At 36.3% G+C, this 18,638-nt stretch overlaps 2 protein-coding genes across 2 annotated transcripts in view; one reads left to right on the top strand and one right to left on the bottom strand.

The window, feature by feature from the left end:
* Positions 1–864: 864 nt before the first annotated feature.
* Positions 865–10,825, top strand: LOC307119030 (G protein pathway suppressor 2-like). The gene is made up of 11 exons (XM_079805044.1): positions 865–1,042; positions 1,160–1,277; positions 1,583–1,692; positions 1,846–1,958; positions 3,090–3,166; positions 3,315–3,394; positions 3,696–3,870; positions 6,954–7,037; positions 7,287–7,363; positions 7,493–7,588; positions 9,144–10,825. Exons 2-11 carry the CDS (start codon positions 1,184–1,186, stop codon positions 9,237–9,239), a joined length of 1,002 nt encoding a protein of 333 aa, XP_079661170.1. The 5' UTR covers positions 865–1,042; positions 1,160–1,183; the 3' UTR covers positions 9,240–10,825.
* Positions 9,813–18,638, bottom strand: part of LOC307119036 (eukaryotic translation initiation factor 5A-1) — a 10,846-nt gene continuing 2,020 nt past the window's right edge. The window contains exons 2-6 of the mRNA XM_079805056.1: positions 18,375–18,549; positions 13,038–13,142; positions 12,811–12,942; positions 12,637–12,709; positions 9,813–10,974 (exon numbers count right to left, since the gene is read on the bottom strand). Of these exons, the coding sequence (XP_079661182.1) occupies positions 12,647–12,709; positions 12,811–12,942; positions 13,038–13,142; positions 18,375–18,542 (468 nt within the window). The 5' untranslated portion in view covers positions 18,543–18,549 and the 3' untranslated portion in view covers positions 9,813–10,974; positions 12,637–12,646. The remainder of the gene's footprint in view (positions 10,975–12,636; positions 12,710–12,810; positions 12,943–13,037; positions 13,143–18,374; positions 18,550–18,638) is intronic.

The raw sequence follows: 18,638 nt of genomic DNA, 5'->3' as shown, positions 1-18,638 counted from the left end.
TAAACGCAACCAGATGATACGATCTGTGGAAAAGTTATGTTTTTTTCCCCAAAAAAGAAGTAGTGAGTAAACCATATGTCATTTCCTATTGGTCAAGGTTTATTGGAACTATTAATTGGAGTAAGGTTTGGCTGTTACCTAATAAATGTATTATTACAAATCAAGGAAATTTCATTTAAGATATTGCACAAATTTTACCCCGCTAAACATTTTCTATCCAAGTTTAACAAAGACATGTATGTAAATTGTTCATTTTGTTCTTTGCAACCAGAAACTGTACCTCATATTTTTTGGCATTGTCAATTTACAAAGAGGTTATGGTGGGAAGTTTCTAAATTTATTAATGACAAATTGGATTGCAATTTTCTTTTGTGATATGAACATGTAGCCTAATATTGTAATTTTTTTATTTTTTTCAATATGAAAAGAGTTTGGAAAATTAAGCTTATATTATTAATCTTGTGATTTATATTTGTTAATTTCACATTCAGCTGTGTAAATTTAGTAATCAGAAACCTCTTTTTTTCTGTGGTATTGAGAGAATTAGAAAATTATATGGTTTCTCTTAAGGACAGTACAAACAAAAAAGCTGTTAAAACCATTCATTTATTGAATACATTTAAGATTTTGTGAAACGTCAAAGCCTTTTATGTTTTTTTTGGTCTATTATGTTTTTATTAACTTTCTTGTAAATTATATTTTGTATCCTTAAACCTGCCTTTTTTTTGTCTTGTATTATTTGTTCCTGTTCTGTAACTGTTGTTCAAGCAATAACAAAATAAAAATAATAAAATGGTTAGCGAGTGAAAGCAAGTACGTAACCTGATTGGAACAACATTGAACCGGAAAAGGAAAGCATCATGTGGCATTTTAAACCGGAACTGAATGGTAAAAAAAAAAAAAAAAACAATATTTAACTCGGTTCAACACGAATCACAGCGCTCAAAAATACTTTTTAGTGTATTTTCTCCTCAAATGTTTAGAGATTTTTTTTTTTAGAACACAAAGGAAAACATTGCTGAAAACGTGCAGCAATACGAAGGTAAGTTTATTATTCTATAGAGACACGTTTGCTGTTTGTCGTAGTTGTCGATGAAGCGGCCAGTATGTTGCATTAAACAAAAATCAAACGTATATAGTAAGACGTGTGTGTCTTCAGCTGGCTCCTCCACTGCCTGTCACGATGCCTGCTCTACTGGAGAGACCAAAGCTGTCCAATGCGATGGCCAGAGCCCTGCATAAGCATATAATGAAAGAGAGAGAGAGGAAAAGACAAGGTAAACGTGTGTTTCCAATCTAGAGCAAAAGAGTAAATAAACATGTGTAAATGTGTAAAAAACAAAAACAAAAAAACATGTTTATAAACATTTCAATTAAAAGAAAACGCAGTGTTTATAAACACTTGTAAATAAAAGAAAACATGTTTATAAACATTTGTAAATAAAAAAAAGACACCATGTTTAAATAGTTTTGAATAACCCACTAGAATATTGGTCCTTATTACATACATGGTAACAGGTTCAGTTAATTTTTAATTCTGTTTAAAAAGATGGTTTGTATATCCACTCTTTTCATACTGTAGAGGAGGAAGAAGTGGATAAGATGATGGAACAGAAAATGAGAGAAGAGGAGGAAAGGAAACGAACTAAAGAAATGGAGGAACGAATGTCTTTGGAAGAGACTAAAGAACAGGTGTGTACAGCAACACTAGCTCCTCACTATGAGGCAGAAGAAGAACCATACAGAAGAACATTTTTTAAAACCTGCAGAAGCACTGAAGTGTGATGTGTTCCCCATGCATTTGCTCATTCCCATATGTTTATTAAGGGTTTTATTGTTTATTAGGTTCAAAAAATGGGTGAAAAACTGCAGGTTTTGCAAGAGGAGAAACATCAGCTCTTCTTGCAGCTTAAAAAAGTCCTTCATGAGGAGGAAAGGCGTCGCAGAAAGGAGCAAAGGTAAATTAATCCTTTTTCTTTTCTTTTTAAATATCTGACAAATATTTAGCTGTCATGTTCCTTATCTCAACCAGTCACTTGTACTTTTTACATTGACCCTCCCCTTTGTTCAGGGACTTGTTATATTTTTTATTTCTTTACTTTAAATGTCTGTGAAACTTCTTCAGTTTGTCTCAATTGTTGAATCTTTTTATGTTTCATACAAATATTATATATTATGTTAAAAGGATGGTTCACCCAATTACTCCATGATTTAATCACCCTCAAGCCATCCTAGTTGTATATGACATTCTTCTTTCAGACGAATACAATCAGAGTTTGTTGTATGATAAAAATGTCCTGGCTAATCCAAGCATTATAATGGCAGTGAATGGCAGCCTAAAAAGTGCATCCATCCATTATAAAAGTAATCCACATGGCTCTGGGGATTAATAAAGGCCTTCTGATGTGAATTGGTTGATATCCATGTTTAAATCTTTATCAAGTAAAATATCTAGCTTCCGGCGGACCGCCTTTGGTATTCAACCAAAGAATTAACGCGATAACGGCGTTAACGCTTCTCATTTACTTTGAATGGGTGATGTCATGCGTTGCCGAACTGAATTGTGGGTTCCGCCGCGTCGCTTCATTCGGAAGCGGCAGAAATTGAAGATTTGTCAACTTTTCAAGCACCAACGCAGGCGTAATCCAATCAGATCGCCCTATGCAAATACCCTAGAGCAGACGCTAGCCAATTACGTTCATGCAACCCTAGAGCAGACGCAGCAGGTAATGTGATTGGCTGTTGTCACTATGACAGTCGCATCAGCGCCAAGCTTCAGCCACGCTCTCCGTCAAGCATTAACGCTGACGCCCCATGTGAATGCAGCGTAACACCTCTCTCAGTTCAAAACACTTACGCTACGTCCGACATCATCGTCGCTCCAATTGCGTTTTTTTCGTAAGTTGAATATGGAAGGTGGTATGGCTGAAGCTAGATATCTTAATTTATAACGTGTTAAATATGGATATGTTTTTTTTACCGTTTTACAAACAGTTGGAGTAAGAGTTTCTTTTTTGCAGAGTTTATATTTTCTAGCTATATTAAACAGTGTAATTATCAAGTGTATATGAATTTATTTTATTTTTCAGTGATATTACAACACTTCCTTCATCCAGTTATCAGTCCAGCTTACCTCTGCACTCAGGACAGCATCTACTCATACAAGGTGACGTATTTAAAGGTTGCAAAACCTTATTGACTTTGGATTATTTTGAATGAAATAATAGTAGTCAGTAGGACCGCAAAACAGTTTTGTTCTCTTAATTAGACCATACCGCGATCCCGTGCTTAATGCTATTTCTGTGTGTTTTAAGGAAGTCCAGTGAGTCACAATAGAGCCAGTGCTTTGTTAGGGGAGCGCAGTAAACAGTTGTTTCAGACACCTCTGATGCCTGTAAGTAAATAAATCTGAAGAACATATAACACTGTGTGGTCTTTTTAAAAACAACAATGCCAAACAATTTAGAAGTGAAGTTGTTTTATGCAGAGAGACTTCGCTTTATTAAATTTAGGAAAACATTTTGAGAATTGTGTCTTGTAAGATTTGTGTTCAGTGAGGTGTTAAACCATTGAATTTGTCAGTAACAATAGCATCTTTAAAATACAGAATTTTTTGTTTTGTTGTTGTTGCTGCAATTACCATATTATAGGTTGTATCTGGCCCACACTTATCCATAAAATGTTGTCTTGTTTAGGGCCATCAATTCTCCAGTCAGCCAGGTTTCCTCCCTGGTTCCTCGGAGCATGGGCAATTCTCAAGTAGCGCTGCGGTCCATGAGCCATTTGCAGTCACCCAGTCCCAGCACCACACCTCTTACGGACATACTGCTTCTGTGCCCATCAGCTTTGCTAGCACCACTCAGATCAGAGGTAAATAAAACCTGAACGTTGAGATTTTTTTTTTATACATGTCAACCTCAGTCTTCAGGTGATAGTGTTATTCTAACATTAGATTTCTTAATTGTCATGATTTTTCTTTATACGAAATGTTTTTGCATCTTCTCAGGTCAACCAGTTTAATCAGTTCAACTTGCAGAACTTTTTATAACATTAGAATAATTTCTTACTCTTTAGAAACTGCTCTGCCCTTAGGCGTTGTAATGCACTGAAATAAGCACATCATAGAAACATGTAGAACATGCTCACTATTCCGGTGGGATTTAACAAAAGGTGAAACGCATCACTGAAGGAGTATTCTTAAAGGTCCCATGGCATGAAAATTTCATTTTATGAGGTTTTTTTAACATTAATATGAGTTCCCCTAGCCTGTATATGGTCGGGCCAGTGACAAATAAGGTTTTCAACTGACAAAAAATTCAAATAGGTTAAAACTGCACATCAAAGTAGTTATTTTATTTATGGGAGGGTTTTTTTACTTATTACTAAAATCTAAATTTTAAACAATCAGAGACAAGACTAGACATGACAAGAATCATGTGACGACACCAGTCAAAATGTCATACGGGATAACGTTAATGGATTTTCTAAATATTATGATATTAAAACTTTTCAAATCAATAATACTTAATGAATATATAAATTGATGCAGTAAACAATATGTAGAGCTCAGAAAAATAAAATTTGTCAATGACTACTTGTTCAAGTTCTTTACTCACATTTTAACACTGCAATGTGATTTAAAATGCAAAATGTCTGGAAATGTTTTACAGGACTTGGTATCATGTTATTATTGTTTCCTCAACTCCATGAAGTGAAATGATGCATTTCAATGGAAAAAAACAGTGTTATCCCGTCTGACTTAAATTGTTACTCGGTATGACACCATATGAGTTAACACATGAATTGTCATTTTTACAACACTTACACATAATAATGTTCATAAATAGTTAATGTTATGCAATGTTTTTCCAAGGAAATTAATTAGGCTCCACTGTAAAGAAATACTGATGTGGTTTTCAGTGTGTAAACTGTTACACACAAACTCAGTGTGGTTTCTTCCCAGATTTTTTTCTTTCATGTTTATGAATATCAAAACAGCACAACTTTTCAACATTAGGTTTAATTTAGTACTGAAAAGTACCTTGAACCATTTTATTGATGATCATAGTATTCATCTACATCAATATTCATAAATAATGTAAAGGGTTAAAGTAGGCGACCTTCACTCATTTCACTGAACAGCATTTATTTGAACAACAAATTTACAAAAAGCATGTAATTGAACAACATATATATAAAGAACAATCTTATTAATGGTTCTTTAAGGGGCAGATTCCCCAATATGACAGGTTGGACAATAATTAAATGTAATTGTAATTGAATATTATTATGAATTATATAATCTGCTAATATTCAACTAAACACTGTTAATGATATGTTAATATCACAATTTGAATGGAAATTATACAAATTAAAGCTGAAAACTATAAGAATATATTGTCAAACACATGTCATCCAAGATGACGAATTACATTATGGACTAACAGAAAATAACTGTTATCCTATATGACAAAATTGTTATCCGGTATGACAAAACTCAGTTTAAATCTTAATCAGGCAGTATTTTTGGCTATCTATAGAACTCTGCAACCTTTACCTTCAACTTCCAAATATGTAAATTCATGCTAAATAAACACATTTACATAAAATCCACATTATATATGTTATTTTAGTGTTATCCCATATGACACAGGATTTTACTACATAGTGTGCTAGTGAGGAAAAAGGGTAAGTTAAACACATTTTATGAAAGACATACTTAAATTTCACCATTGTTCGGGGGTCCTTCAGGGTCGTCCTGATTGTGTAACATGCTGCCTCGCATCGTGTCAAAATAAAATTCACAATAAAATTGCTCCAGTTTGCTTATCCCGAATGACATTGGCTGACAGCCAGTTTTGGGACAGAATGCTCCAAAGCATAACAATCAACTGGATGTCATAATTCTTTGTAATATTTAAATATATTGTTGTCAAGACTCATACAATAATGCCTGTGGCAGAGATGTTAGGGTTTAATAGATTTTTTTACAGTTTGTTTGGCTTTTTTGTATGTCACTCTAAGGTCCGGACAATTATCCGGTTTGACATTATGTGACTATAATGTCTAATACTTCTTACACTTTGTAATACCCTCAATATATGTTCATATCATTTGATAAACAGAGATCAATGGATTCAATAAATGTGCTTTTTATTAAACATTTCCTTATTTTGACTTCATAAAGGGGTTTGGACATCAAAATTGCACGGCACGTCACCCATCAATTAAATTTTGATGGGTGTTAACCGAGTTCTGGCTGTCTTTCTCTGCCTTTGAGAAAATGACAGCTCAGATGAGCTGATCTTAAATTTTCCTGTTATGACGTCATACCAGGAAAGGTTACCTCCCCTTCCTCTGCTTTGCCCGCCCAGAGCATTCTGAGAAAATGGATTCAGTTTATATCAGCACAGGCTTTACAAACAGACTTTACGATATGGATTTGACAGCACCGCGACAAACAGGGAGTAACAGTGTTCAGTAATGCCTGATCTGTGATCAGTGATTTCTGATGTGTAGCTAATCATTCAAGTTCACGAGTACCCAGTCAGTCTCTCTCTCTCTCATGCATGCAGTGTGTGCAGTGCCTCGCTAAACCACGCCCCCTCCGCAACATAATCTAACACTCATTGCAAATGCAAAGATGTCAGCCAATCACAACAGTGGGCGTTTTCACTGAAGTCTCACAGCAGACACAACCCTTGAAACAGGGCATTCAGCCAGAGGGCAAACATCAGTATAGAAAAAATGCCTTTTATTTCTAAATTATGACATTTTTGATGTAAAAATCATACTAACAATAGAAGTACACCTCAGGAATCATTATAAAATAATAGAAAAATGCCATGCCATGGGACCTTTAATCTTTGCTATAGCTTATTTAGATGTTGTCTGTGCTTACAGAGAATTGGACTTGGTGAGTTGCCCTCCCTTCACATTTTCTGTCTATGCAGGTGCATCACCTTTCCAGAGCATGCCATTCCTGACCCACCAGCCTCAGGGTTATGCTGTCCACAGCCATTTCACTGCCCAGCCAGGTAAAGAAGCCGCCACACATTTTTTTTTTTCATACTTAATGCAGCTCTTCCTTAACATTTGTGTACTTTACATGAGATTTTCTTCTCTCTTTGGGCTAGAGATGCGCCATGCAGATTAGTATTGTGCTGTTTTATCTCAACAAGATAAAGTTCTTTCATTAATGCGTCAACAGAAACTTTACACTTAGGATAAACAAATGTTGTTTGTTTTGGTCCATCATTCCTTCATTCCTCCATTAATCTTCACAGGATTTATCCCTAGTGCTAGTATCCCCCTTCAGAAACAGCTTGAACATGCTAATCAGCAGTCTGGCTTTACTGACTCTGTAAGTACTTACTGAGACTCATTTAGTAAATATTGAGTATTTGTGAGCTTCATCTTCCATGAGAAAATGTATTGTTTAAACGCATGTGGTTATAATAAATAGTTATTTTGTCTGTGTTGTCATTGTTAGGCTGCTCTTAGACCCATGCATTCACAGGCTTTACATGTGAGTGCAGCTGGTCTGATGTCCACTTCATCCATGGCAGTCCAGATCCCTACTGCCAAGGTGAGCTCACTAACTTGCATTGAACCCCTCTGAATGCACATCATTAGATAAAAAGGTCATCAACATGGATTCTTAATCTTGATCCCAGGGGCCTCATTTATAAAACGTGCGTACGCACAGATTTGATCTTTAGAGTGTGCGTATGCTAAAATCCACGGCAAAGTTCATATTTATAAAAATGGTCTTTGACGTGGAAAAGGGCTTACCGCCACGTCAGGGTCTGTGCAGACGTACACACTTTTCCTTGTGGCAGTGTCGGAGTACTGCAGGTATTTGGAAATCTATAGATAATAGTAGATAGAGTAGTAGCAATAATAATTATAGTAATAATAATAATAATAATTATTATTATTATTATTCTGAAAATATTTATTGTCCCTAATAATAGTTATTTATCCTTACAGATAAATCTACATTAATTAAATTAGAATATATAAATGTCACCCATTATTATTATTTTTACATGTGCAAATATCAGCATGGACTACAGAACATGAGTTTTCACATATCGTCACATTACGCACCTGCATCACTTCTTTGAAAGGAGAAAAACAGAAATATGAAATATGTTTCACTTAAATAATTAACACATTACCAAAACGAAAGAGATAAAAAAACCTATGCAACAAGTGTAGGCTACACTGACTGACGCGCTCCAAAAGTTAAAGTAATTTTTTTTACAAATTAAAGAACAATATTTTGTTTTTACTGTGAGTGTACACAAATTAAAGTAAACCAGCAGTTTCAGGGTTTTTTCTAAACACAGTTTTGACTGATATTTAGCGTACCATAACCATGCAGCAAACATTTAAAAAATAGCCTGAAAAATAACTTTACAAATGAATAAATTAAAAGAATACCCTAGGCTACTTGTTAATAATAAAACGTATAGCCTGCATTTTTCAAAACCCTGTTAGCATAATTATACAGCATTTAAAGTTCAATTATTTAGCATGTATAGGCCTAATTTGATTCCAAACGTGTAAATTATTTAGACTAATGTAGGCTATAAAATGATTTTAATTTAATTTACAAGGCGGCGATCTGAAACCATTCATTTGTGCACAATTTCAAGATCATTTGTTATTTTATAGATTTCACATGTGAAAGAGGCGTACTCACGTTTTGTTGGTTTTTGGGAGTCACACGTACACATTTGAGAAATGATCTTAGATCAAACGTAGGACAGTTTTTATGCAACATTTTATAAATGAGGCCCCAGGTGTTTAAGAATATTCTTTTTTTAAATAACTGCCAGTTGTTTTGATTTTATCAATAATTTTTCGACCATTCACCACATGCTTTTGTTTTGAGCAACAGTGTACTAGATATATACAGATATAATGAGAAGACATAATAACAGACATTTTTGTAAAAACAAATCGGGGAAAACCGTACAGTTGTAATTGAAATCGATACAACGCATAGTCAAAGATGTGAGCACCTGTTGCCTCCCATATTAAAATATGTTGTTGGTTAATTTTAAAATATTTGGTGAGGATAAACTTTTTTTATGTTTATTTTTTTAAATAGATCCACTTTATTTATGTTTCAGGCTCAATTCCAGAGTTCATCTCAGCCAGCATCACGTCATGCCTTTGTCCCCGCTCAGGCTGGACAGAGATTCTTCCACCATGGAAAACCACATTAACTACTAAAGTATGACCGTGACTAGGTGCCAGGTTACAGAAAACTCTTTTGAAACCCAGTCAATTTGAATTTACTTTTTTAACATTATAATAAATGTACCATGCAGCAAGTATAGTTGGATTATAAACATTATTGAATGGTTACTGAATAAGGAATGGGTTTACACTCAATGAATCTAAGATTTGTCATGGTATGCTGATTTTGGCTAAGTTATTCTGATGTTAAGAGCAAGGTGGTATTTTACATCAGAGGATTGACGTCCAAAAAAAGATTGAAAATTAAGACCCAAATGTTGAATAAGCTGTGCTTTCCCTGCAAGACCCTTGTAAACTTTTCCCCCCAAATTTAGCAAGAATTGTCTGTGTATTTTAACTTTAAAGTAAGTTTGAAGTGTTCGTAATTAAGTTTAATAGCTGTTGGATCAGTATGTCCTACATTACATAGAAGAATACTTTCTAAAATAACTACCATAATAGTTATGTTTTTAATGTCTTTTTGTGGAGTTTGCCAGCAGCAGCCATGCCATTGTGGTCAATATATTACATCACGAACAAGCCAAAAAACATCACGAATGGAAATAAAGACATGATTTATGTGCTTTTTTTTTTTTTAAATATTGGCTGGGTTGTCTTGCTAGAATACACATTTTTGTTTATTTCCATTTTATTTTTGAATCACAGTCTTGCAAAACAAATTTTACATTACTCATACTTTAGTCACGTGTAATTTACATTACCTTGGACATAATTGATTTTAAAGGGGATAATTAACATTTTTTCACATTTTCATCCAACCCTCAAACTTAAAGACAGGAATTGGTTTGTTTGTCTGTCAAGTGTGGACAGCAAACATTAAGCAAACAATTATAGGCCAAGACCGATCCCATTACAGGCAGAAGTTTGTGTTTATTTCAAGGAGATCTAAGGCTTAGGCTTATGGCGGCACCTTCCAGCTTCACCGCATACTCAAACAGCAAATACTTGAGGTATCTTGATAAAATTGTGTTTTTGGCTTCCTATTAATCAGTCTCATTCCCAGTGAATTTTATTTTATTTATTTTTTTTGCAGGGGGGTGGGGGTGGTGCTAAAAGTGATCTGAAATCTTCCTGCATCCATCCATTCACCAGCCTGAGCGATATTGTCACTCCCTGCTTAAGGGTCTTTTGCTTTAAGCTACTGGAAGATAAAATGGAAGTTAAGCAGAATACTTTGTCCTGTGATACAAAACTGCATCCTATAACACATCATTGCTTTTGTATCTGTCCTTCACATTAGATTCTGCACTTGAATGGTTTTTCACTTCACCCCTGCACTCTTAATTGCTCAAATAAAATGAACCACGTAACAGACCTCTTTAGCTATTTGCTACAGAGATTTAAGATAGCAAAGAACATTAGGGGCAGTTTTTTTGTAAGTTTTAAAATCAACACGGACACACTCATACTACTAAAGACAACTATGAGGTGCCCTTCTCCAATAACCCCAGCCATACATCACTATGGTGCTTTAGTCCACTGTCCATTTCTCTTTTTATGTACCTTTTGGTTTCACAAGAATTAAAATATTTTTTAGAACATTTTGATTATTACATTTGTTTCCTAGTTTTTTTAACCTACAGATGGGCTATAAAGTACAGACAGAAAGAGAGGGAGAAATAAAGAGTGAAAAAAGGAGGGAGGATAGCATTGCTGAGGTCTAATTCTCTCCTATCCCGGTCCAGTGTATCTTGTCAACCCCTGAGAGAAAGGAAGAGAGTAGTACAAGCAAGAGTGAGTGAGGAAAGAGTGATAAAAGTAAAAAGCAATGAAGTTGAAGAAAACATGGGGGGAAAAAACCCCACAGTAAGCTCAAGGAAAAGGTAAGTCCATATCCACACAAGTATGTACGAAGATTTATAATGGTTCAAAACAAGGGTTCTAGTTAAATGTAGATGGAGTGTCTACAAAAGTGAATGTGCTCTCCATTACAGAACAGAGTTGGATATCTGTCGGTTCATTTTGAAGCCCGAAGTCAAAGTGCACAATAAGCCAGTACACAATCATTGTATCACTCCCATAACTCAGGAACAACAGATATGGGTGATATTAACACATTATGGTGGTTTATGATGGTTCTTAATTTTACAGTACAGCATGTTTGGTTATACATCAAACAAAATATTAGTAACAGTGTAATATACAAAATGAAATTCTATTTACATCTCAGTCATTGCTTTTATATAGCAGACACAGATCAAGACAATTTAACACTGCAGTAGTACTACATCTCGTGTTAATCAAAAGTGCATTTGCCAGTATGCAAACAGCAAAGTATTATATCTAAAGAAAGCTTGTGTTGTCACAACTTTTTAAATGCATCACTAAACATCCTAGGTCAATTTCTGGACACTGATCACATCTAATTTTAGGACATAAAATTATTATAAAATTAGTCCATTTCTAAGACTTACCACTACAGAATAATTGTCCCGCATAATTCTGCTAGAGATATGAAACAAGAGCTTAATGTACATCAGGGAAGTCATCAGACATCAATCATTTGGAGACATTGTCTTTTGAATAAATTAAGTTTACAGCCTCTTTCTTTCAGCATGGAACAGGCACGTTTGCTTATTCTAGCGTGTAAAGGTTTGATGGTTAACAATTAAAGGGGTACTTCAGCGCTGGGAAGATTAATGTGTATTTAAATTGGATCATTTATGTAGTAGAAATGTGAAATTATTTTTGAATTTGGTGCCTTCTAGACCGAGAAAAGACAGAAAATGTATTCGTCTCATGTGGATGAAAGACAACAACTCCCAGAATGCACTTGCTTTGCTGCCCTACAAGGCCACTCCTAAAGCCACAGCTACTGGTTACATCTCATGCCCACCACGGCACCGCCCCCACCCCACCTACGTTTTGATATTCATAGTAATAAAATAATTTTTTTCAGTTAGAGAGTGTCTTTTCAATAAAGTGAGAGTGAGCCGAACGAAAGGCACGGCACAAATGCTGCAGGAGTCAGATTTCATTCATCACGAGAAGAGCTGAGGTAAGCGCGGGCCAATCATTCCCACCGCGTGTACAGTCTGGCGCGATATCAGATCATGCCTATGGAAGCTTAACTTTCATAGGAATTCATTGAAAAGTTGAAGCTCACTTTGCTCCGTACTATTATTGTTTTTATAGTACTGTTATTAATGTACGATCATTCGAATATACTACCGGCTTTCTACTGATACAAAGCTTAATGCTAAATCACTGAAGTAACCCTTTAAAACGTTTTTTATTTTATTGTTTCAAGTTAAGGTAAACCTTTAAATAAGTGCTTTGCTGCAAGCACACTGGTGAGGCACAGTTGCTCCAGACCTAGTTAGCTGGTGAGCATTCGTGCACAGCAGCAAGAGCTCCATATACCTGCTGTGTTTTATTTAGCCATGGCTTTGATGGCTACTGCAGCCTCCTCATTCATAGCAGACAGGACAGTGATCTGGAAAGAAACATGAAGAGGTTCCACGCTAAACTATTAACATTCAAATAGGAAGATATGCTCAGTGACATTTGAGGGGTGGCTGCTTTAACAATACTTACCAGGATTTCCTCACCAGCATCGAACTTGCTTTCTATCTCTTTGCCCAGGTCTCCCTCTGGCATTTTCAGGTCTTCTCTGACCTCACCGCTGTCCTGGAGCAGGGACAGGTAACCATCCTGTATGCCAATAAGCTGAAAAAAGTGGAAAAAACTGAAATTTGTGAAACACTATTACATTATTATTATTATATTACATTATTATTTTACTAATATTGCTAGTCAAATACCTGGTAGTCCATTCTTTTGATGTTGGGGACATCCATATTGTGGGTTGAGGGACAGATATCCTCATACTTTTTGCCAGAGAAGATGTCAATGCCCACCATGTGAACCTTTGTACAAAATAAAGTTAGGCGTGGGGGTTATTTCACTGCTGTCTATTCAAAATCATAACTACATTTCATCTGCTTCATACCCACACATTTTGTTAATGGCCTCCCTTTCATCTGCACCTCATTCATAAAGACCCATATAAAAGGGACTTCTGGAACTCCATTATGTGCCAAACAAACACTCATCCACACACACAATTCGTGTAGCTGAGTGGATCGCGTATACAACTTACGGAAAAAGCATAACTTGCAATGGATTACGTCAGACGTAATACAAGCGTTTTGAACTCTGAGAGGCACTACACCATCTCTGTAAGTTGAATACTGAAGGCAGTCTGATGGAAGCTAGATATTTTACTTTATAAAGTTTTAACAAACCCATTGATTCGCCTTTATTAACCCCCCGGAGCTGTGTGGATTACTTTTATAATGGATGGAAGCACATTTTTGGGCTGCTATTCACTGCCATTATAAAGCTTGGATTAGCCAGGACATTTTTTTAAACATAACTGATTGTATTCGTCTGACAGAAGAATGCCATATACACCTAGGATGGCTTGAGGGTGAATAAATCATGGGGTAATTTTCATTTTTGGGTGAACTATCCCTTTAACATCAACACTATGACTGCTATTTTTTTTTGTAATGTACTCGTCAAATAAAACCAATGTTATTGCATTTAAAGTAAATAAATGAAAATGATGTGCATTAGTCTAGCTAATGCCGAGTTCACACTGCACGATTTTCAAACTCGTCAGACCACAGTTCTTTTCACACTGAACGACTATCTGAGGTAGCATTCAGTTGCTGCCCTGTGCACACTGCACAATGGATCGGTGACGGGGTTTCACATTTCATGACTTTACAATATGGAAGATTCACGACAACTGTCTGGTCCGCAAACTACGTTTCACAACCAAATACACGCGAGAAGTGATTAGGAAATAACGAAAGATCACGCATGCGTGAGTTCTCGCGGAATTGTTATTGAAAATGACAACCTGAGAAGCTTGCGATCCAAATTGTCTGTGCGCTGTAAAGGAGAAAAAGAAACAAGGATTATGGAGCAGGAAATGGTTGGGGAGACACGGGGAGGAAGGATTGCGTGTTCTGCAAAGAGAGTTATAATTTTGCAATGTGCTGCTGTTGCGGCTGGTAAAGCAAATGTTAGCGCTTTGCTTATATTTGATATAAATTGTAAATACACTGCCATTCAAAAGTTTGGGATTGGTACTTTTTTTGTGTTTTTAAAAGAAGTCTCTTATGCTTACCAAGGCTGCACTTATTTGATTAAAAATACAAAACAAACAGTAATATTGTGAATTATTACAATTTAAAATAACTTTTTTTAAATGCAATTTATTTTTGTGATGCAAGCTGAATTTTCTGCATCATTACTCTAGTCTTCAGTGTCACGTAATCCTTCAGAAATCATGATTTGTTTAATAATCAGAAATGTTTCTTGAGCAGCAAATCAGCATATTAAGCCCTGTTTCCACCGAAATTACCCGGAACAATTTGTACCAGGAACTTTTTTCCCCCAGACCTGCTACTGTCTGCGTTTCCACTGCGGTCTAAAGTACTGTGAAGATTAGGCAAATTAGTCCAGAGACGTGGGACTGCGCGCGACTGTTCCTCCCAGTCAGCGATGGACAGTAATCATTTTTGTGCAATACTGTCTGCAACAATATAACAAGTATGGAGGAGATGCAAGCAGCGCTGCTTTTGCTAGTTATGTATTGGTTTATTAAAGATGTAATTAACAAAACGGCAGAAAAGAGACAAGCACTGATACTAAAGCTTATTCTGAAAGCTTGTAAAGCTAGATTTAAAATAAGACAACCTATGTTATTATCAGCTATTACGGACATTGGCCGTGCGATTGCTGAGTGCGCGCCATCGGACAGAAAGAGCAAGACTGATATTTACTGAACGCAGAACGAACCTCACAAGACTTTTAAAAATGCCAGTTAAAATGCAAAATGCTGCGTGAGCTCAACCAATCAGCATGTTCAGCACCCAAGTCCCACCCCCGAAAGTTCCTGAACTTTGAAAAAGTACTACCTTGCGAGCAGGGCCGTTTGGAGGGGGAAATATTTACCTGGAACTTCATTTAGAGCCTGGTTCCTGCGGTCGAAACACACCGAGTACCACCCCAAAGTTCCTAGTTCCTGGGCAAAGTTCCTGCGGTGGAAACGCGGCTTTAGAATGATTTCTAAAAGAGCATGTGACACTGACGACTGGAGTAATCATGCTGAAAATTCAGCTTTGCCATCACAGAAATAAATTACATTTTAAAATATATTTCATTATAATAATATTTCACAATATTAGTTTTTTTAATTAAATAAATGCAGCCTTGGTGAGTAGAAGACTTATTTTAAAAACATAAAATCTTACATATCCCAAACTTTTCATCAGCAGTGTATATCTATTAAAATACTGATATTCTGGTCTGTAACTCCTCCCAGAACTTCCCGCTGCCCTGTATCTTGCTCTCTCATTGGCTGTAGGTCATCGCCAGGGGCGTAACTACCGGCAGTGCAGCCACACTGGGGCCCGTGCGGCGGGGGGGCCCACAGCGCACGCGGGCCCTGCCCACATCGCAAGCGGGCCCCTGGCGACAAAGTGACTACGCAGGAAATTGTGACACTCACATTTCAAATTAAATGCACTGGTTTCAGATTCTAAAAATCACACGGCATTCGCGCTCTAACGCCGCGCTTACTGACCACCTTTTCATCAGAGTATGTGAGCGAAGCAGAGTGGTGTGACGCTCCACTAGATATTCCGCTCTATGCCAGCGCACTCCACAATTCACTCTAAAATGTAAATTGTTTTATTTAAAAGTAGCGATTTCAAGCTTTCTTTAGACATATGTTTCATGTTTATTAAGCGCACCGTTTTTATTTATTTTACAAAAGCACAAAGTTTTGTTGTTATTGTGAGTGTACACAAATAAAAGTAGACAAAGAATCGTTTATAATTATGTCTCACATTTATCTGTATGGCCAAAAATGACAGAGTATTGCGGGTTATATCCACTGTCTGACTCGTGAGGAAAAAACCCATCAGAACTCACCGGCACTTTAGTTTCATATTTATGTTTAAATAGTAGCCCATAATATCATTTTTTTATAATATTATTTTGTATTATTATTTTTCAGTATTTTAATGTTGATTTAGGCCCTACTTGATTATGAAAAGTGGACAGCATGAGTAAAATGCGCAATATGTCGGGAGACATGGATCAGACATGATTTTGACCACTATATTAAGTTTTGATTTGTAAAAAAGCCTTTCTTTAAAGTGAATTTCGTTTTTGTAAAAAATGTATTTTAATTTTCATCAGTTTCATAAACTAATTGCCTGGATATTTAATAAATAAGAAGGAAACCAAGAACGTCGGGAATGGATTGACGTGCGTAACGAAACCTCTTGCCTGTTTCCGCGGCCTTTGAGTAAGGCTGAAATAATAGGCTAAGTCTTTCCATTTTTAATACATTTCCTGAATACATGTTTTAATTACAGTAGGCCTATAAGATAGTTACTATATGTGTGGCTTTAAAGCAATAGGCTATGCTATATTATATAAAGTGGTATAAATAAGCGTGACTTGTCTGGAGTGCTGAATCGCAGAACTGGTGCAAACCTATCCATATTGATATGATCAGATCAGATCAGACGCTTTCTCTTTAAAATGTCATATTTGTTGTGTGTTTTGTTGGAGAGAGATGGACGCAAAAAGAACTATAAGAAACTAAGATAGGCTACTGATCTTAGTTGGTCTAAATCATGGGCATCACTAGGCCTTTTTAGGGGGGCTTCAAAAATATGTGATTAACCTTTAAAACATATGAAACTGGTGGCAGGCTTTGGCTTCGTCCCGTCTTTTAATCTGCGTTAATCAGCGTGTTCTTCAATCCGCAGCGGCGCTGAGCAGAGCGCACGTCAGAAGCAGAGATGTGTGCGTTCATCTGAGCCTCGTTGGCCTGTCACCACTCATCAATGCCTACATAATTGAGAAAACCAATCAAATCAAGTAGGCGGGCTTTATGTACACACAGATGCGGCTGAGGATTAGCGCGAATTTTAGCAGCGCGACTCGACGTCAAGAGTGAGATATGTAGCCTAAGTAGGCCTAGCTAAATGAACATTTCATATTTAACAGCTGCTTCTTTAATTCAGAAAAGTTAAACAAATGACAGAATTATTCAGACAAATTAATAAACTTTTGTCTAATTTCACCATTTTGAATTGAAAATAGGTCTATGTAGGTTAATGTGATTCATAATATAATTAACAAACAACAAGTTTTCTTCAGAATAGGCATAAGATTAATAATGAATGTGTACATATTGTAAATTAATATAATTCCATTTGTAGCCTTCAGTAAATTAAAAAAGCTCAGCTTTTTTCAGCCTGTATTGGGCATAAGATTAGTAATGTGTGCATATTGTGAATTAATTTAATAGTAACCTTTCCTGGTAGCCTTCAATAAATTAATGTGTCAACGAAAATTATTCATAAAACATATAAATATCAGTTAACCAGATTTACTCTCTTCACTGGTTAAAATGGAAAAAACTATCAGTCATATCTGCCCACTGACATGGTTTTCAAGCTATTGTTATAAAAATGTTTGGCCTTCAGAACATCTTAAAATACACATATGTAGATCATAGAAATCAAAAATTTTCTCAGGGGAGCATGTACCTGAACCCCCCTTACTACCTCACATTTGGAATCTCAGCGATTATAAAACCGTGCCTATATTCCGATTCCGATAGGCCCTAGAATATGGTCATACAGAATAAGGCCTTAATATTTGCTCTAAAAGTAATAATCAACAGCCGATATTCTAATATAGAATTGGACCCTAAACTAAAGTGTTACCATTTTTTTCATACCCTCACTGGGGGCTGAGCCCCCCCGTGCAGCCCAGGGGGCCCGTCATAATAGCCTGCACTGGGGCCTGTCATTAATAAAGTTTCACCACTGGTCATCGCAATGTATTTTTCAGTCAGAAACACATTTCACACAGCAGGAATTTGAATCGCAGACAGGTCCAGATATTTAGCATGCCAAATAACTCACGGTCGTCAGCGACTCATCTGCAATTCTGTCAGATCGCGTCTTTGATAATTAACACTGCGTGATTTGTCACTTGCATGAAAATCGGGCCTAAATGTGTGCAGTGAGAACTGGGCATAAGTTGTAACCATCACTCACCTTGGCGTGTCCATGTTTACCGGTTTTAGATGTGGACATCTCCACAATCTTGCATGGTCGACCCTTTAAAACTACAAAACCATTTTTACGCAGGGCAGAGCACTGCATGGGGTAGGTAGCAGAGGCACCGGCATCGCCTGTCGTGAAGTCCAGGTCAGCATCTGCCATGTTATTTCTAAAGATTAATAAACCAGAATTACATTGGTTAATATTAGTCAGCATAATTCATCTGAGAAAGATACTAAAGAAAGATGGGTCTTTTGT

Source organism: Gobio gobio (genome assembly GCF_949357685.1).
Source record: "Gobio gobio genome assembly, chromosome: 2".
NCBI lineage: Eukaryota > Metazoa > Chordata > Actinopteri > Cypriniformes > Gobionidae > Gobio > Gobio gobio.
The sequence above is the reverse complement of the archived record's forward strand: the minus strand, read 5'-3'. Positions and strand labels throughout refer to the sequence as shown.